The sequence below is a fragment of the Myiozetetes cayanensis genome, unplaced genomic scaffold (genome assembly GCF_022539395.1).
Source record: "Myiozetetes cayanensis isolate MyiCay16 unplaced genomic scaffold, myiCay2020 scf5-8, whole genome shotgun sequence".
In the NCBI taxonomy this organism is placed as follows: domain Eukaryota; kingdom Metazoa; phylum Chordata; class Aves; order Passeriformes; family Tyrannidae; genus Myiozetetes; species Myiozetetes cayanensis.
In genome coordinates, this window is record NW_026087742.1 from 42,281,811 (window position 1) to 42,302,591 (window position 20,781).

The 20,781-nt window shown below is 37.4% G+C and overlaps 1 protein-coding gene across 1 annotated transcript in view; it reads left to right on the forward strand.

The window, feature by feature from the left end:
• DDX10 (DEAD-box helicase 10) overlaps window positions 1-20,781 on the forward strand; it is a 166,853-nt gene that overhangs the window by 44,697 nt on the left and 101,375 nt on the right. The window contains exon 13 of the mRNA XM_050333395.1: window positions 4,695-5,169. Within this exon, the coding sequence (XP_050189352.1) occupies window positions 4,695-5,169 (475 nt within the window). The remainder of the gene's footprint in view (window positions 1-4,694; window positions 5,170-20,781) is intronic.

Below are 20,781 nucleotides of genomic sequence, written 5' to 3' on the forward strand. Positions count from 1 at the left end.
GATCTTAACAGTGCCCTGAATGGATGGGTTAGTCATAGCTCTAAGGAGTTGCCAAGGAATATAATTTCCTCTGTGAATTTCATCATGTCTTCCAGGAGGAATGCAGCATATTTTTCTCTGTGTATCCCTGTATTGGTACACAGAGAATAAATAAAGCAGGTTGAAGCCAAATTATTGGGAAAATGCTTGATATACTCAACTTGGTACCCAGATAGTTTTGCAAGTGTTGCTTGCACATCAGTGTTACAAAGCTGCATTGAAATGGGTGATACCAGAACACACAATGCATCTTTACTTCTCATGCTGTTACCTAGTTAATCTAAGCCTCATATGATATTACTCATACGGACCTCAGCATTCCCTGCAGTCATTTTTAGAGTTTGGGCATTTCTCACTCAACTCCCCCTCAACCACCTGGAGATCTAGCTGTCCTTTTCTGAGCTGCTGTAACTACTTCTGTAAGCTTCTGCCATACACCTCTCTGAACAAACTGCAGTCTCCTCTTTCAAAGTCCAGGGTCATTATTCTCTTAGTCATCATCCTCATTTATTTTAGGATCTTGAGCTACCTTTTCTCATTCTGCAGCCAAGCTTGCTATTAACCTTCACTCACCTTAGAAGTAAATGTATTTGCATATGCATGATAGCAGTTCCAGTAGAGTGCCTCTCAGAGTTGGCTAAGCCAGCTAACTTGGAGAAAGGATTTTTAATGCACTCCAGAAAGCCTTGTGGCTTTTTCTGTGCTGTTTTGCCCTTTGAGTGGGTGTCAGGGTGGCTCAGGTACCAAAAACACCACGGCTTGCAACTGCAATGTGGAGGTTCCTTTTACTTCTGTAAGGAAGACTACATCTTGGTCTTCTAAGTGATTAGGTTGAAACCATAACATCCTCTTTGCTGGCCTTCTCTTTGGGCCCATAAGCTCTTGAATAGGCATTAGAGCTCCTTAATGTAAAGGAATAAAGCTGGCTGGTAAAGTAAATAACACAGGAAAGGCAATTTCTCTGTGTTCATTTTGGTTATTAATCAGACCATCTGGAAAGCCTGTTAGTTCAGATTTGTGTCACTTTCAGTTGATGCGATTTCTCCTATTTTCAAATGGTTGCTCATCCTGTCTTCTGAAAACATTTAAAATGTTAAACATAGATATAACATATATTGCAAGGCAAGTAATACATATTTCTTCTGTTGAAATAGCTTTTGGGAGTATTTAACCTTTTTCGTGCTATTTTAAATCTTTTTCTGAACCTGTTCTACAGTAAAAGTAATCACTAGGCTGTGTTTTTGTTTTCAAATAATTCTGAAGAAGTTCACTCAGTGGAATATGTCTTATATTTAGTAAATGTAGTAACTTAATATTAGAATGAATCACTAACGTGTAAAATTGTTGTGCAACAGTTCAGCAGAAGTGACCTCAGCATTCTTTACAGCTGGCTCATATTTAACAAAAAGGACTAGCAATCTTCTTGGTGCCAGTTAGAAGCATTTGTGACACTTAAAAATGTAAAGACTGGCCTGATCTTACATTTGTGGTTTAATTTGTTTTGTGCAAGGACAGATTTTTTTTGGAGTGTCTAAGATTCAGTCTTTAAGGAGTTAAGAGAGATGTCCAGCTTTTCTCTCATCCAAATAGAGACATAGTGAACTTACCATGTTAATGTAAATGCACTCAAGGTCTTTGTATAAGCACAATTAACAAACCATAGAAAGGGCAGTATTTTAAATCTGTTACACTATTTATTTAAATTAATTTAAAAAATGTTTATTAATGTTTGATCTTCCTTATTCAATAGAAACAAAAGTGATATTCTTCTTAAAGCCATACAAGGTTATTTCTTTGCAGTTTTACTCTTTTAACATATTTCCTGAAAGTCCTTGTGAACTTATGTACTTGGGTACTTAACGGAGGTACTTGAGCATTATATGCCATTTGTTTAGTTACGTCAAAGCATTCCCTAATTAATGTTAGAGAATGCTGATGTCTGGCCACCTCAGTTTCAGTTATGAGTAGAAATGTCAGCTGAACTGTGATTTATAGTAGCAAAATAATCCTCTGGTTTCGGTATTGCTTTTAGAAGCTGATTTAGAATGTCTTTCTGGAGGAGCTTGCTCTCAAGAAGTCATTGTGTTTCACACCACAGTATGAAACAGGATTGTTACTTGGTTTGTCAGCCGAATTTGTGTCGCCATTTGAAGGCTGCCATAGTCGGAGGACTACAATGTTGTGTTAGTGTGTTTTTAGTGTTGTCTGTCAGGATTTAGGAAATCTCGTTAAACAACTTACCTGGTTTTTGTCTGTATTTACTAGAAAACCTTGCACCCTTCTTATTCCAGGTGGGTGGGTGAAACACTAGCGCTAAAATAAAAAAACAGCTGTAGCTTCAGTTAGAGTAGTATTGTGGTCTGAGTGGCATCTAATGAATTATTGAAAACTATTACTGCCCTTTCTAGTTTATGAAAAGCCAGTTCATGTATTGAGTTTTTTTAGTATGAATGAACTATAGATTTGGCAAATGATAAGAAATAATTTTTAAAGAAACCATCAAATCTTACAATATGAGGAAGCTTTTAGCAGTAGTAGAATGTGTTTGTCCCAGCTTGTTCTCCATTTGGAAAATACTGCGAAAAAGAATCAGTAATGAGGCAAAATGGTGAGATTTGTTTGAAAAGTTATATAATTAAAAGTATTTGGAGATTATTTGCACTCACTTTGTCTAAGCTTGTCTACTATTACGTTCTTACCAAGTAAAATTGACCTTAATGCCTTCTGTCTCCCTTATGTCTGAGGTCTGTATTCTTTTGGTTCAGAAGTAATTTGAATTCCAATTACATTGGTCTTTTTTGGTAGGGTTGCTAAGCAGTAGCTTATAAAAATTTACCAGCACTAACTGATAAGTGATTTTATTTAGTTAATAAAGTAAGACATCAGTGCAGTACAGGAGTATGACAAATGGAATTTCATATTTGAATGAAAAAAAACCTGTGGTGAAGTCTCGTCCACATCATGGGCTGCTCTTTCTGTCTGTTTTGTAACTTTTGCTGTGGAGAGCTTCACCTTGTCAAACCCTAATCTTTGATGCAGCTCTGGAGGTGTAGAAGAAAAGCTCTGATAGAACTGTAGTTTTCAGCTCTGTGTACATTGTGCCTGACTGCAGGAGAAAGAGAAGCGAACACTGATTGCATAGTTTATGTAGAATAATTTTGTGAAATCGGGAAGAGCAAAAAAGTGTTTCCCTTGCAAAGGATTTACCTCTTGCAACTTTGATCCCCTTGCTGAAGAGATTGAATGTAGCAATCTCCTGATGTGTGTTTTACTGTACCTGGTGTTAAGGCCCAATTTCAGTTTTTGAACGGCCTCCAGCTGCTGCAGTGAAGCATTACATCTGCTTTGTTTGGTTATTTCCATTACACTTAGTCAAATAGGCCAAACATAATTTCATTGCAAAGGTAGGTAGTGTTTGCTGTCAAACACTAAAACAAGTTGAAGATTGTTTCTCCAATTTCAGTTCCCAAAGGTGTTGTGTTATCCTCTCAGCAGTGCACTGTCAGTAAATGTGCAAAATACACTGCTTAAAAACTTCCTTTGATCTTTTCTCATAAAACTCTCTTTTCTTTGTTACTGCTGTAAATTCCATGTGGAATAAGAGTGCTGTGTTATCAGAAATACTAAACCAAAATTTTTACATTAAAAATAAACTTCATTTGTTGAAAGACTTGTTCCTTATCCTAACAGTCTGGGTTACTTTTTGGGTACATGCCCACTTTTCAGTTGGTTTTTTTTGTTTGTCTGTTACTTAAGCAGGGTACCTCTCTGTTTGACTAATCTGTCCCATTGGAGCATCATTAGCAGTTCAAGGTGCTCCAGAAACTTTAAATATTGCTTTTTCTCAATTTAGATTTGACAGGGTCAGGTATAATAACAGAGGGCAATTGCAAAGTTTACTGAAGTCAAACGGGCTGTTGGAGACAGGGATTCTGTTACTATGCAAGGCTCTCCAGTATGGTTGATAGACAGGATTTCTGCTTTTTGCCCAATTTTTGTCCCTTCATCTAATGAGTATTTGTGTAACTTTGAATTGTCATGAATAACTGGATGAAATAATAGTTTTGTTAACAGTGCTAGCTACATATACCGTGAAGGTAGGGCCTTGCAGTAGAGTGGTGCAAGCAGGTGAAATTGCCTTTAAGGGAGAAATGTCTCTCCCTCAGCTTTTTCTGCAGTTAGTCTTTTATCCATACTAGGTTTGTTCTTCAAATCTCTCAGTCACTGTGAGGTGATGAGGGTAGTATTCTGGATGCATTTCCAGCAGTGAAGCACACTGACAAATCAGCACTAGCTCAGTCCTTGGTATGGATGTCCGTGTATCTTCAATACCGAATTACATTGGTGTTTCCTCCACCATATTTTACTGTGAATCATAGATAAATGGTTCATATCTACAACTTTGCAGCTTCTTAGTTTGCTTTCCTTCCTGGGAGGTTTGTAACTGTTCTTGATATTTCTCAGTTATTTCATATTCCTTCCTCTCCCAATGTTCACTTGTATTTTTCAACTTGGATTTTCATAAATGTGTTGATCAAAATGAATTATCATAATTGAAATTTAATTACTTGAACCATCAATGACAGATTCTAATTTAGTCAAATTTTGTGTATCTACCTTTTAAATAAATTTATTTGTTGAATTCCATGCTTTAGGTCACTTGGTCTTGCAATGGCACCTCGTGTGAGGTTTCTTCAAAGAGTTCGGAAACAGCTCTGTGCTAATGAGGCAGCCAGTGCGACAGATCACTCAGACGAGACAGAGAAAAATGAAAATACCCACTCCTCAATAAACGAGGAGGGAGTGGAGAACCGTGGAACTCATTTCAGTGGAAAAACATCTCTTAACAAAACAAAGGAAAATGAGAGAAAGAAAGAAACAGAGGAATGTTCTGCTTCCAGTGAAGGTGCTGAGGAGAGCAGTGAGTCTGAGGATGAATTGAAAGAACTATCTGAAGAGGAAGAGGCTGCAAAAGAAGGTCCTGTACCAAGTAGGGTACCAAACTCAGACTCTGTGCAGTTCTTTGAAGATGATGATGACGATGACGATGATGATACTAAAGGTCTTGATTTGCTGACAGTGAAACAACGGGATGTTTTTGGTGTGGAAAGTAAAGATAATCCAGCACCGGTAAGTGCACTTTACAGTAAGGCTCATGGATCATAATGATTTTATATTGGGCATGCTCTCAGGAAGGAGGAGAAAGAGAAAATTCTGCCCTTAGTAGAATACTCATTTGAAGTCAGATGTGTTGTGCATGTGTATCAGAGGTCATAAATACTCCCAGAAAGATAAGTGGTGTGACTTACACTTTTATCATTTTATTCAGCTAGTTAGCATAAAGTATTTTATTTGCTGTTCTGGATAGCGTTGTACTTGCTTTAGTTTGTGAATAATAGGAGTTGAATACCTGGGAAATTTTGACAGTTTTAATTCTTATCACTTACTAATTCGCTTGTACCTCTCTAAATAGCTGCCACTTTCAGTCATAATTTTGATGCTGAACTGCAGTTTATAGCACTGGGAACAGAATTGCAATACATAATGAGCCACTTCCCGGTAGAAATCATAATAAAATGATCTTTAAAAAAATGTAACTTTCAAACATTTTTACTTTCAAAAGGACTTTTACTATTAAGAATTGAGCCAGTATCAGAGTGAGTGCAAAGCATGGTTATAAACGCTTATTGAAAGTATTCATGTAAATCTTTCATTTCCTTGGAGAGTAGCTTTATAGTTCAGACATCTCTGTCCTTGTTCTCTGTCCTATTTCTGTTCTGAGAAATGTTCTTTTCATTTAATCTTTAAATACAGTGTTAGAGTAAGGGTGGGTTTCTGTGGTTTTTTTTATTATTATTATTTCTGTAGAGCAGATTTGGTACATGCATATTGTGATTTTTGTTTTTCTTTTGGTGTACCCTTTGCTATCTCACAGCTGTATTTCTGTAGTAAAAAGATACAAGTGAAATAGTCATCTGGTTCAGCAAGATGTTTTTCTGAACTTTATATGCATGCAAGGGGACCCTCATGTTAAACAAAGTATTTATTTTTCCAACTGGTATTTTAAATCTTTTTTCTTTTTAATTTTTTTTTTTTTTGGTGCTGTTACTTAACAGCACAGGGCACTTTATGCTAATCAACCCACTAGCTGCATTTATAAGCAGCATCTTTCCTTTAGTATGTAGTGAATTGTGTGAACTAGTTTTATCAGCTGTCTTTGTGAAAGATGAGCAGTTGCACAGTAATCTGACCACTGCCTGCACTCTCTTCTCTGCTGTGAGGAGACTGCTGCAAGGTTGCCATCTTGTCTGAGAACTATGGAAACAGGAATGCTCCTGGAATTAACTTCCCGTTCCTGTTATTCTAAGCCTGGGTGGTTCTGCCCAGGCACAATCACTGTCTGGTAGCAGCTTATATTTATTAATAAATTTGAGTTTCATATAGGAAAGAAATTGCTATTTTAAAAACTAAGTGAACTAAAAGATTTCTGCCTTATTTAAAGAATGGTGTTCCCACAGCTTTCTTATTGCTTCTACAATTTTGCGTGCTGAAATACATAGACAATTTGATGCTGGTTTTGTATGTTGCACAGTTTTGTTCAGGAAATGGTAAAAGAATTAATGAAAGAAATTTTATGAAAAATTCGAGTGATTAGAAAGTAATTTGTAGCATCACTGGATAACCTTTTAACAGTTTTCCAGCATTAAACATTTATAGGTTAGTTTATTTCAGGCAAGTCAGACATTATTTTCTGTGATTCAGTGTTGATGAACTGCAGTGAGTGTTAGTGGATTGTACTTGGTGTGCAAGTGTGCAAGACCTTGTATCACCTGAAGCCTCCTGTACTTGGGAGCATAATAATGAAATGTTTAGTTACTCTAAGCAGCTCTGACCAAAAAAGTGAGAAGTTTCAAGATCTGTATCATTAAGGACTTAAATTATATTTAAATCATCTCCTGCGGAAATGCTTATGGTAGTGAAATACGTAATTTTTAGAAAGTAGAAGTGCAGACCATGCTCTGCTTAACTGTGGGAAATAGTCTTGATCAATGCATACAGAAGTTTTGTAAATGGAAACATTATGTTCAGTTTTAATTTTTCAATAGTGCTTGTTAGAGGCACCATTGCTTTCTCATCCTTGTGTCTACCCTAGTCCCTCCAGTGGAAGAAGCAAGAGGAGGTGTTAGGCTGGCTCCGAGTATTCTGTGTGGTGTTGTAGTGCCCTGGCCTTTGATTACAAGGCGGAGTTGGCCCATCTATTTTTGTAACAAGTGAAAGGAGCAGGGGTTATTTAAACTGATGATGGAGTAGAAGGGGATTTGTGGGATTTTCATAGAACTTTTTTGTTGTTGTTGTTGAATGTACGTGGTACCCAACCTAACAGTGAAGGATAGATAATGATGTGACACATCCAATGTTAGTCCTTCTAACAGTGTGACTTTCAGCCCAGTTCTACTCTTCCTTACTGTGGCCCTTGGCCACATATGTACTCTGTCTCCATCATTTTGTGACAACAGATTAAAAAAGAAAAGTCTATTCTCTGCATTGCTGCATAGAAGGAGAAGCCTTGGATAAGGTGAAAGACCTTGGCAGATGTTGCAATTTTGTTATGAGCTTTTGAGCTCATTTTTTAAGAGGTACTCACTGGCTGTTCAATTTATGAATTTTACTTAGATATGTCAGGATTTTTAGCTGGTGATATAACTCATGGGACTTATTTAGAAGTACAGTGTTCTTATGCATAAAAGGAAGGTCAGCTATATGCATAGAGCCATTAGCAGATAGGCAGTATTGAGTTGTTGTGTTAACATTATGGAAATTATTCTTTTAAAGTGCATTTAACAGTATTAGCTGTATTGATGTTGCAAAGGCTATAAGTACTCCCTGGTTACAAACTTCGTTTCTAATGCTAATTTTATGAAATTGGTTGTTGCATTTGGCAATTCAAAGGCTATACTTGTTAAATTTTAAGCATTGTTTATTTTGAGAACTAAGATTAAGCCTATAATATTGTTTCTTGGTTTTGTCAACTTGTCAGAAATATCCCATACTGTCAGACTTCTCTTCTGCTCTTGAATTCTCTGTTTCAGCCTGGAAAAAAAATTACTGAGTTCCTAAGATTGCTCTGACTTCCTCTCTGTGCTCCCATTCCTTACCTAAAACTCTTAAGGTGTTTTCAAGCTGGCTGCTTGGAACACTGTAACAAGCAAAAGCATACAAAGGACTGCTGTAAGTAGTACTGGCAGATTCCTTGGAGTTAATCTGGACTCTTGAAGAGCCTGCTGTTTGAATACTGTGGCTATGGTGGGAAATTATTTTATGTGCCATGATTCTGTCTCAGCTGCTTGGCTTGCCCTGCAATCCAGTAATATTACTCACAACAAAATTTTCTTACACTTCTCAAACACATAAACACTGTAAACTAACATATTGTGACCTGGATATGTACATGTTTATGAAAGGAGGAAAGAAGAAACAAAGTTAAATCTCCCTAACTAGAGATGATGGGTGAGTCTATACCAAGAAGCAGAGAGCGATAGCTCTTTGTAATGTGGACTTTACACAGTAAATGGATCAAGAAAACATAATTTAATATGCACCAAAGTGAGGATATAGTCCCCTAGAATTTTCTTATGTGATGTTGAGAAGAAAGCCTGTTACGCTCTACAGAAATCAAAATCCATTTTCAGAGATGTGATTTGTCTAGATTGCTTCTCCTACATTGGCTTTTCCTTCTGAATGGCATTTCCCTCCTCCTGTTACATGTTACAAGAGAGCTTTTTGCCAATCTTACGTTTATATACTGCTTTTTCAGTGTTAAGCATCTTTTCATTCTTCTCACCACCTCTAGCTATTATTCTTATGTGTTCATGTTAATACATTTTAAACAGGTGACTTTGTCTCCTTGAAGGTTTTCAGGGGATAGTAAGATAGAAAATACCCAAAGGAGGGAAGAAGCAGGGAGGGAGCAAGCTGGCTGGCTCTGGTAGCAGTGTTTCCCTTAGGGGTAACCTTCTTTGCTGCTGCTGTGGCAGTGTGTTGTGTCCCAGAGAGGAAAGCTGCCCTGGGCAGCCTGCTAGCTCTAAAGAGAGCATTTTTTCTTGGAGACATGTTGCAAAGCTGGCATTCTGGCAGAGAAAATAGAGAAGTTATTTATTTTTAAGTTAAATAAAAGTCAGTACTGTGTTGCCTTAAAATCTCCTTCTTCCTAAAGAATGCAAGTGCTTTAGGCTCTCAATCTAGTAACAGCATGCTTATGTATTTCTGGTTGAATTACAGCAAGTAATGATTTATATGAAGAACAAAATATTGGCATACAAGTGATCTAGGCCTACATTTGGATATTAGCTGAAGTACTTCAAGATTCCAGTGTTATGAAAAATTATCTTTTATCATCCATAAATGAAAATGAAACCTGCTGACACTATCTCAAGCCTCTTTATTCAGAGCGGCCAAAACAGAATGCATTCTACAAAATGGATGGAAGATTTTAAAGAAACCACATTTTCTTTCATTGAAACTTCAGTAACTTAATAGATACAAAACTTGTTTTTTAAGGATGTTTATGATGGTCAGTTTTACATTCAATGTAATTTTTAAAAGCCTTGTTATTCTGGAGTGCTTTTGTAAGCTACACTAAGGACAGATCAAAACAATTTCTTTGTGTTCTTGGACAACTTTTGCTCTTTGGATTTGCAGAGAAGTTTATTCCCTGGGCTTTATTACTTTCTAATAGAACATTCATGACTTACCTGCTAGATTAGGCTTTTCAGACAGTCCTTTGTAAAAGCCCATAATCCACATTAAATTCCAGATCTGTAGGTTAGTTACATCTTTTTCATTGTCTTCATAGTCATTTTTCATTGCTTTCTCAGGTTAGATGCTTTAGCACCCTTCTGTCAGCTCCACATCCGTCTTCAAATTTCTATCCAAAGATTTCTGTTTCAATAGGATTTTTGGCAGCTTAGTAAGAATCTCTGTAGTTTATGAAAATTTCACTCTAAATAGTTAAGTTTCTATTATGAGGCAGTCTTCCAGATATTTGTGCTAATACCTGTGATGTTTAATCTATAGGATTAAAAGTCTCTGAGTTACTATTAAACTATGTATTTCAAATAAATGGCGGCTATATAGCTCTTAATGTATATGTGTTTAAAATAGTCATCCTAAATACTTTTAATCCAGTTAAAAATCTGGATAAAAAGTATCATTTGTAAATTTTATCTGGATATCTGCCCTTATAATAGATACTAGCCTTCTGTATCATAAGGTATGGAGTAAGTGATTCTGATGTGCTGGGCTTTGCTCCTGTGGAAAATTTTACATTTCAAAGGTGCTTTTGAAACATTATAAGTGGTGGTATTTTTGATACCCACAGTCCATCCTGTTAGCATTTGTTGCTGCCTTAAATAGGAACTGGGTGTAGAAAGATGGCAGATGTGTGGGGAACTTGCTTTAAACATTATTGTTATAATTCTTTGAAAAATACCGTTTTCTTTGAGCCAGGAAAGGCTTCCCTGGGTCAGATGGGAGTTGTTCACAAGTCGGGTGGTTTTCTAGCTGTCTGCAATGTGCTGCTTGCCTTCTAGAACAAGGGATGTTTACAAGTTGGAAGCCACTGTAGCACACTCCTGAACTAAGCAGTGCCACCTTTCTTTTTTAATTACTGAAGCTGTAGGTGAAAAAAATCCTTAATTCCATGTGCCACCTGAAGCACCTCAAAAGTTGTCTTCACTCTGGTGAATGTGCTGATGTACCACATTATTTACTGTCCTAATGAGAGGAAACTATTTTGCAGTGTTTCTGTGGTTAACTTCACTGAAGTGCTTTGAAACTTATTTTTAACAGTCTAAGTTTTGAACCTGTTCATTAGTGGAGATCTTTCTGGGGATTGATGGTTTGTGCTGCGCAGAGTGCTGTGAGCAGGCTGGACTATGACTTACATGCTCAGATTTCAGTGTCTGGTGCAAATTCAGGTTACAGTGAGGTGTGTACTTTGTCTCGCAACTGAGTAGACCTGAAATGACTGAGAGAGATGTGTCGTCTTGCATCTCAAGAAATATTAGTGTGGTTTTGGTAATGATTTGTCAGCTACTAGCCAAAGTGAATCCCTGGGTAATTCATTACAGTGCCACTAATATGCTACTGATTGTAATTTACTGACTATTTTAAAAAGGAAAAATGTGTTTAATACGGTGTTTCTGAATATCAGCTTGCTGACTGACCAGGAGCTAGGCCAGTGATCACAGGAAATCTGCTTGGTTGCATGGAGCTGATGCTCATTCCGATGAGACTTTGGTTTGTCCCCAGCTGTGAGGAACTGTAGTGTTGGCAGGGCCAGCTGGGATGGAGTCTCTTACCTTCTGTGGGCTGGTCTCTCTGCTATCCATCTTGGAGAAAGCAACAGCTGTTGCTGCTAGGGATAGAAATCTCTTAAAGAAGCTTTGCTTTGAATGAGTGAAAGGAAATCAAAACAATTAAAACTACAGCCGCTAGCTTCATTTTGGTAAAAAATAAATGAAGAATAAATGTCTTTGGATCAGCCTGGTGGGGAAGTCTTAGAGGTCTCGTCTTAGAGGTCTCATCTTAGAGGTCTCGTCTTAGAGGTCTCGTCTTAGAGGTCTCGTCTTAGAGGTCTCGTCTTAGAGGTCTCGTCTTAGAGGTCTCGTCTTAGAGGTCTCGTCTTAGAGGTCTCGTCTTAGAGGTCTCGTCTTAGAGGTCTCGTCTTAGAGGTCTCGTCTTAGAGGTCTCGTCTTAGAGGTCTCGTCTTAGAGGTCTCATCCTGGCAAACATGCCTGAAGAAAATGGGGTGCATTAGTAAATCCCTCAGGGAAGCATGCAGATGGGTATACTTGAGTGGGAAAATGAAATGACACAGGTAACTTTTCAGGAGCTAAATGGCGGTGTATTTTTTCTCAGATTTGTCCCCTGTGTGATCAAGACCACAAAGCATTCTTTAAAACTGTCTTTCATGTTATTTTTCTATGGTAGTAGTGACTGTGCTTCTTGCAGAGAGATTGCGCAGGTAGGCAGCTGGAGAAGAAAAGCCAATGTGGTTTTTAAAATTAGTTTTATCTGCTAGCAGAGTGGAAGAGGAGTGTGTCTGAGGTACTTGTGCAATGCAGATCTTGCTATGAGTGTTCTGGGAGGGGAACACAGACCAATATCTGTCTGAAATAATAGCTAGTACTGACACTGTTCATTTTAAACGGGAATTGCTGAAAGTACCTTTCTTGTTTCCATAATCTCCACACTGAGCAAAATTAATATTAGTTGATGTTTTGTTTGCATTTTCTCTGAGTCAGTGGTAGAGTCGCAAAACACCAGCTCTGCAGTGGCAGCTTTCCCCCAGGTTCACAAGAGAGACTGGGTCTTGCAGAGCATAAAATGACAGGATGTATTTCTATCTTTATAACTCTATTGTAATGCATATACCTCTTAGTTTTGGTGAAATACTGTTTTTGCAATCACACTCTTCCCCTGTATATACATACAGTTCTAGTCTGAGTTTTGTTGGTCTGTATTTGTGGGTAATATTCTTGCATTTGGCTACTTTAGATCTCATTAATGCAGAGCATGGAGTCCCTCTGGTGAGATCACAAATTCCAGTGTTAGTCCCAAGTTGTATTGTTTTTTTTGGTTTGGTTTGGTTTTTTTTTGTTTGTTTGTTTTTTTTTTTTAATGGAAGGCAATAGAAGAGTAAGTTGATAATACTAAAATGCAAATTAACAGCTGCATTGAGCCTTTCCATCTGAGGCTTGTTTACATTAAGATACTTGGAATACCCAAATGTACTTCAGCTATCGCTGTTTTTAGGCTTGTAACGCAGTAGGCACGTGTTCTGCTGGATTCTGTTGTATTACAACCACAGGAACTCATTGATCTGGGTTTGCAGAGATGAGTAAATCCTCAGTTTGCTTGTGTATTTTGAGAATAGCATGCTGACCTAGAATTACATAATCTCTGCTAAAGAATAAGTTTCTGTGAACTGTTGCTATCATTTCCTGTGATGTCTTATTGGTGTGAGATTGAGCATGGGAAGAGGGAAACTTTTAAAAAGTTATGTGAAAATTTATGTTCTGGCTCATGGATGGGTACTGTATTTGCAAGAGAGGTTTTCACTGTGTTTTCTTATGTCCTATTTCTTGAAGTTTTTCCTTCAGATTGGAATTTGAGACTCCCTTGAATTGTAGATGGGAAGTATATTTGCAGAATAAATTTAAAATTGTGAGTCTTTGTTTTCATGGTGTTTTAATTGGCATTTGTGGAGCAGTGTTACAGTCTCAGATAAAATACTAGGTGTTTTCATTTTTTATTTAACAGCTGTGGGTTATAGTAGTTTGTTACTTCCTCTAGCTGTTGTGCCAGTAGTTTACCCAACAATGTTGTCTGAGAAGTACAAATAAGTTCTTGTTTGTCGATTAATTTTTATGGTGGTCACAAAAAAGTGAAGCTTTTTAAAAATAAGTATACCATCTGGAATATATTTATATGTATGCTATATACCAGAATGATGTGGTAGCAGGAATGTAATGATCAGTAGCAAAAATCAAGAAGTGCTATCAATGAGAGAATCTGGTGGGCCAGTGATTGTTGATACAAAGTATATTTTGATTATTGACTGAAAAGAAATATTCATCTTATCTCCAGCTTTGGGACACAAATTTTGAATGGGAGTTTCTAGTACATATAGCTCTTAGACCAGTTTAGAAGCAGTGTTCAAAGAAGGGGTCACATTGTAAAGTAAAGCTTTGTAAGTAGCTGTGACAGAAGCTATTTGGTGTGATGTCAAGAGAGGATTGAAGGGAGAAAGGAGAATAAGGTGAGATACCAGAGCTGATAGTGGTAGTTTTGTATGGATGTGACAAATCCATGAAGCATCTTTTGAACCTGATCCTTGAGGAGCCCACAGGATTTTGTCTGCGAGTTCCTGTCTCTCTTACATCATGTTTCATAAAAACTTAAACCACCTCTTTTGCATTTATTTTTGAATACTTGTTAGCGTGTTGCTCACTACTGCGTTTCTGATTATTGACTACTGAACTAATATGTCGTTTCCTTTCCTACAGCTCTTCAGTGCTACAGTAGTTGCATTTTATATATGTAAAGGGAAGTGGTCATCTGATCTGACTTCCTTGGATATTATAACCCAGTTATTTTGCTCTATCACTCCTGTATTGACTGCAAAAACTGAATTTTACATTTGCGTCTTTCAAAAGGCATCCTTTCTGGATCTGGAGAGATGAAGAGATTCAAAATCCACCACTACCAATTACTTTTTCCAATGATTTAACTCATTTGTTTATGCTGTATTGAAGAAGTGGTTATGAGATTGAAGAATAAGGACAAGGGGGGACTTAATAAGAAGACAGCAGCGGAGAATAAGATACTCCAGCAAATATTCCTTTGGCCTGCCAGAGAGACTTATTTTAGCACACAGAAAAATGTGAGAAGAAAATGTGATACTGTTATGGAGGAAGTGAATGACATGATATAAATTGAAAATGCAATGCGCAAATGCAAATTAAGGCAGCTTCTAGCTTATGGGCAGTTTGTTACTGAATGTTAGCAAGAGTTGCAAGTAATTTGGAAGGCATCCCATAGTTCCTTAGGTATGTAAGGGATGGTGTGGGAGTTGAAGGTTGTATATTTTGACTGAGTGAACTTGAGTCAAATTTCTGTGCCTTGCTGGTTCAAGTGTTATAATTATCTTAATAAGGCAAGCCTTAAAGGAAAGAGAAAAGTTCTTTATACCCCATCTGCAGGTAGTTTTTCTCTCTTTGGTTGCAAGATCAGCATTTATTGTAAGCCAAGGAGCTGTTATGTTTTCATTAGCCAATTTAGTTCTTGTGGCTCTACTTTCACAGTCCTTTTTAACATGGGAAATTTAAAACATAAATTACTTTAACTTCTCTACGTTTTCAAGAAGTATTTTATTCTTTTTAGTACAGATGAATTTTTCAGTGAGTCATTGACGGTAATCAATCTTGAAATTTCTCTGTTACTGCTGATCTTCTTTTATGCTTGGAAAAATAACATTCATATTTTATTTTTCCTTTGGACACTTTTTAAGCACTTATGAGCAATGAGAGTCTTCTAAAACATTTCATGATGTAGTGTAGAACAGCTGCTAGTGATTAAAACAAAGACAGTTATAATGGAATATTTACTGGGTAAGTTGAAAAGAGCCTAACCAGTAAATAGTGTTATGAGAAACATTAAGTTCTTCCAGTGGAAAAACATTGGAGAATTGAAATGTAATTTTAGGTTGCGTCTTTTATCAAGTGTGAGCATCTTATTGAAACATAGCTGTTGGCATGTTGTTTTCAATTTTTTCTTTGCTTACTGGGATAATAGTTAAAAGGAGTTTCAAATGATGCTGTTGTACTTACCCACCTGAATGTTGCGTAAGTGCTGTGGTCTCTGAAATTAGTAGAGCTGTCCAGGCATCCACACTGTGCTAGTGTTGGGGTAGGTCATAACTGATGTAGTTGAAAACTGATCTTGCTTGTCATGCTTCTGTGGGTCTTTAGCTAGACAAATTTCTTGCCTGTGTGTTGGTACAGGCATTTCTGATTTCTGGTACTGGAACTTCTGGAGTGTGATATCTGCAGAGCCAGACAATTCTTTAGATATTTTCCTGAAAAAAAGGATGTGAAGTAAATTGGAGCAGATCTCATTCTACATTATGATTTTTTACCTGTCTGAACCTTAGAAGGGAGGTATAGAAAGGGTATGTTCTCTGCTGGTGTGAGATGTTGGCTACCAAGTTGGTAGAGCAACTGATACATATCAGTGAGATATGAAGAATCTCTGAGAAGGTGCTATCCCTTCCCTCATAGTGAAGGAAAAGGAACTGAGGGAGGAAGCTCTTCAGAGTGCTTGAGTTTTGCTAGGTTGAGTCAGGTGACAGGAAATAATTTTTTTTCCAGTTGCTTGTTTTTGCCTGGATGAGACTGTGGCTGTGTCCCGGTGAGAAGATGGGCTGTGGAGAGCTTTGCTGTTGTGGCTACAGGTGGCTGCTGCAGTGAGAACTCCTGCAGGGGGCTTTGTGCAGCTGCTTCCTCAGGGCCTGGTGTGTAAGAGCTCAGATTGGCTCTTGGCCTCTGCCACGAAAGAGGTTGAGCTACCCCAACGGTAGATGTCTGTGCTTCCCTGTGTCTCACCTCTTTCTGCTGCTTTAGCTTTTTTCAGGACCAGAATGCTGCAGCATTCCTCCTCTCCCAAAGGAGTGACTTTGCTGGGTGATTCCTGATGGGTTTTATGGCAGTGCTGAAGGTACTCACCCAGTTAGATAAAGGGGCATTAACAGCAGGGAGTTTAGCATTTGAACTGGAGTAATATGTAATTCTGCTGCTGCATTCTGTCTCTCAAGTCTGAAGGTAATGGGGAAGGCATGTGAAATAATTAGTGACAGCAATTTTTATGCACATATCTGTGTCAAAGATTTTACAACTAAAGAATTATTAACTGCTCTTCTCATTATTCATCTGAACAATGCAGTGCTACTAAAAGACATATTTCCAACTGAATTTGTTCTCATTTTTGCTGCAGTAAGGCTCAAGTCTACATTATCAAAGGAAGATTAAATATAAATTAATATGGTAGTTCTGTACATATTCAGGAGGTTAATGTTTATATTAAATATTCAAACTTTTAATTCTGGGTTGTTGATTTTAATTCTGAGTTGTTGATTTTCATGGTTTAACCACAAGTGGTAACTAAGGACCATGTAGCTTTTTGCATGCTCCACCCTAGTGGGACATGGGAGAGAATTAGAAGAATAAAAGTGAAAAAACTCCTGTTTTGAGTTGAAGACAGTTTAATAAGTAAAGCAAAAGCTGCACATGGAAGCAAAACAAACCAAGGAGTTCATTAACCACTTCCCATGGACGGGCAGGTATTTGTCTATCCCTGGGAAAGCCAAGTTTTCCGTAACACATAACAGTGACTTGGGAAGACAAGCACCATCACTCCAAACATCCCCCCCTTCCTTCTACTCCCTCAGCTTTATGTACTGAGCATGATACCATATGATCTGGAATGTCGCTTGGGGTATTTGGGGTCAGCCGTCTTGGCTGTGTCCCTTCCTCAACACCTTGTACACCCCCAGCCCACTTGCTGGTGGAGTGGGGTGAGAGGCAGAAAAGGCCTTGGCTCTGTATAAACCCTGCTCAGCAGTAGCAAAAACATCCCTGTGTTATCAACACTGTTTCCAGCACAAATCCGAAAAATAACCTCGTGCTAGCTACTATGTATAAAATTAATGCTACCCCAGTCAAAACCAGAACACTAGGCTAATACTGTTGCCACAAAATCACTGAAATAGTGAGTATTTAATTTCGAAATACCCCAGCTACTAAATTTGTTTCAGGAGTGAACTTGATCTTCATATTCTTAATTCTCTTTGGCACTTTTCATCAATTCCTGTAGAATATCCTCCTGCTTGAAATGTGGGCATTTGTGATTCACAGGAAAAGTGCCATATGTTGATGAAAGCCATAAATATATTTGCAAAGAAGTGCTAAGCTCTCAAAGCTCAATACTGCCTTTACAGATGCCATTGATCAGGGGTTACCTGGGGAGTGTTTAATGAGGTGGCTCAACATAATAACAAGCCAGTTGTTTATATATAGGTGACATGGAGTTTTTCACAAGTATAACTATTTGAGCATGATGACGTTAATATATGGTGACTCAGGTTCTTCAGTCACAAGAGATTATATAGCAGTTAAGGAAATTTAAGGTGATGGGAGAAACCCAGGTTATTTCTAACTATGTACCTGTTACTTGTTTGTTTTCCTAAATCTGTTTGTTTACTCTGAGCAAATGCTATGAGCTCAATTTTAATGCTATGTAAAAATCTTTTTTTTTTTTGTTTATACATTAGTTACTTTAAATTCATTGAGCGGTTCTGTGTACTTCAGTGTCTCATGTTTGTGAGCTGGGTCTTTGCATTTGCAGAATGATGGAAAACTGTTGAAGGTGAAACTTTAGGTCTAATGATAAACTACAATGTGAATTTGAGCAGCGCATTCAGGCTTTTTAAACTTACCTTTTCCTTTTTCATTTTTTTTGTATATCTTAAAAAGGAAAGGCTCTAGCTGTTATCTTTGGAGGTCTCTGAAAATGGACGTTTTATCCTGCCTGCATCAGTGAATTATAACTGAGTTTCACTGTCTTGAGACAGACTTCTACTGTTCTCTTATGTTCAGAAAAGGGGCTGAAATCTTATCAACAAGAGCAGTTTAAGGCTATCTATCATCTGCCTTTTCCATCTGTCCTTTATGGGATCCTACTGGAATGTATAGCTACTGCCTAAAAGGGCTTGGTACAAAATAGAAATTCAGTGTTTGTGCAGTGGTACCTGGGGCATCTGAATGTCAAACGCTGATGAAATTGCATTCTTCTCCTATTTTAATACAATTGCAAGGATTATATAGTTGAATTTTATAGTTGTCATAAGGATAAGGTCAGCAAGTAGATCAGAGATGAATTGGAATTGACCCTGTTTTCTTTTCACTTGAGTAAATTTACCGATTTACTAAGTTACCAACCACTGAGGATTCAGTGGATGACTTAGCTGTGTGACAGGCTGGGGTTATCTTAAACTTTTCTTTAAAAATAGATACATATCTTATGTGCATAAAATATTTAACCCTTATATGTTTCATATATACAAAATGTATATGTATAAAATGTATAAAGGTACATTATATTCTATAAAATAAAAATTTTTTTCATATGTATGTAATTCATGTTTATGTATGTATATATATGAAAAAGATGCTACCCAAATATTTCTGCCTTTAGCATCTTTCCTAAGAAAGATGTTGAATCCCTGAACTTGGCACATTTTATACGGGGTTAATTTTGCTAATGTAAGTGGCAAGAGTCTGATGATTAAGATTTTAATTTTGTGGTATTTCTTACAGTCTCACTTAGGAGTACCAACTCTTTAACAGGAATTTTTTGATGTTTTGTGGTTGCCTGGCAGATACCCTGTTTTGGAAGGCAGTTGGCAGAGGCCACAGGCAATCAGGGTATACCCCTCTCTGAGGCAGTTTTGCTATTGAAGATATTTCATTTGAAGGTTATAGGACAAACCGATTTTTTACAGGTGGTGTGCCTCACTTCGTATTCCCTTCTTTCTTACTTCTTCTGTGTTGTTTTTCTTTTTATTAGTGCTGACTCTGTCACAAATATGGGAGTTATTTGAGTTATTGAATTGGGAGAGAGAATTTCTAAGAAGTTTTTTTTCTTTGTACAGAAAGATAAATTTGGAGCCAGTCTTGTATTTAATCTGAAATGCTGGTCATCAGATTTTCAGAAAAGAGAATGAGTTGATAACATCTTGAACTCATTTTTTATATAGTTAAGGCTGGATGCAGAGATTTCCTGTTAATTCCAGGGAACAGTAGTAGCTGTTTCTGAACCCCGCTTCGGGGATTATTGTAACGTAAGCAGTGCTGCTTACCTTCAGGTGTAGATTGAGGTGGTGGAGGAGAGTGTTTATGTTATGGCTGTATATGGTAATGAGTAACTAGATTTGAGGAAAACAGAGTCATCCCTTTTAGATTATTCAGCAAACATCATTCTCTTCTGTGTATGTGGTTATGGTTAGTAGCTTGAACTTCCGCAGATGCCCACGGTGGTCGAGAAGCAGCAGAAGTCACCAAACTATTGTTTAGCATTAGCTCTAATTACTCACAGGGAGGGAAGGGATTTGAGCTTTTTGGTTTGGTTTTGTTTTGTTCTAGGCAAATATCAGAGAAGCTATTGCTCAACCAAAAGGTATATACAGTCATAATATAAAAGAGTATATAGAAATAGTAGACATAAAGAGGGAAGGTACTGATATGCAAACAGAAATGGGAGTTTTGTGGCAATTAGAATTCTTTAGTTCTTCTGGGACATGAGCTAATTTAAAATGTGTTGATTATTAATACTACACCTTTTTGTTGTATTCTTACTTTGTGTTGGATATGCTAATGGCAGTTAAGACAGTGAAACCTACTTTCTGTTTTATCAGAAAGCTACTGCAGTTGTTAGACATTATTTGTGAACATCTGTCAGTTTTAATATTGAGTTGGCAACCCCCCAAACTGTTAATGAATAAATGAATTCTAAGATCTAAATGGGCTGTGCTTGTATTGGAAAGCTTTGGTGGCTAGCACTTCTAAATATTGGGTCTAGACTAATTAGGTTATTCTGATATATGGGTTGTTGATGAAAGCACTTAAAACTTTAGTTGAAAGAATCTTCAAATAAACAAACAACAACAACAAAAAACCCTACCCAAGAACTCCCTCTTGAGCTTGGTTGAGAAGTATTGCTAATCCCAGCTGTGTAGTCAGAGTAATGTGCCAGCTGTCCCAGACCTGGATTTGACAGCTGACTAGTATAGGCAGACTGATGAGTCGTAGACAACCACAGAGACAATTTTTGATGCTGTCTGTGGTGGGAGGGAAGGGAAGGTGCATAAAATATTATTTTTTGTATTGGTTGCTCAGCACAGAGTGAGGAAACACGGAGACAGCAGTAGTATGCTGTATTCTCCACGCAGGCTTTGCCAAACTGAGTGCGTCAAAGTGCTGCATTGAAAAAGTGTGATTTTTTTGTGAGATGAACTATTCAGTTCTTTAAGATATAAAAGAGGGTTGTTTTTCTTTTTCAGTCTATTCAAGGCATTCAGATATATGACTTAAGGTGGATGAAACTTTTTGGGTAGATTCAGAGGTG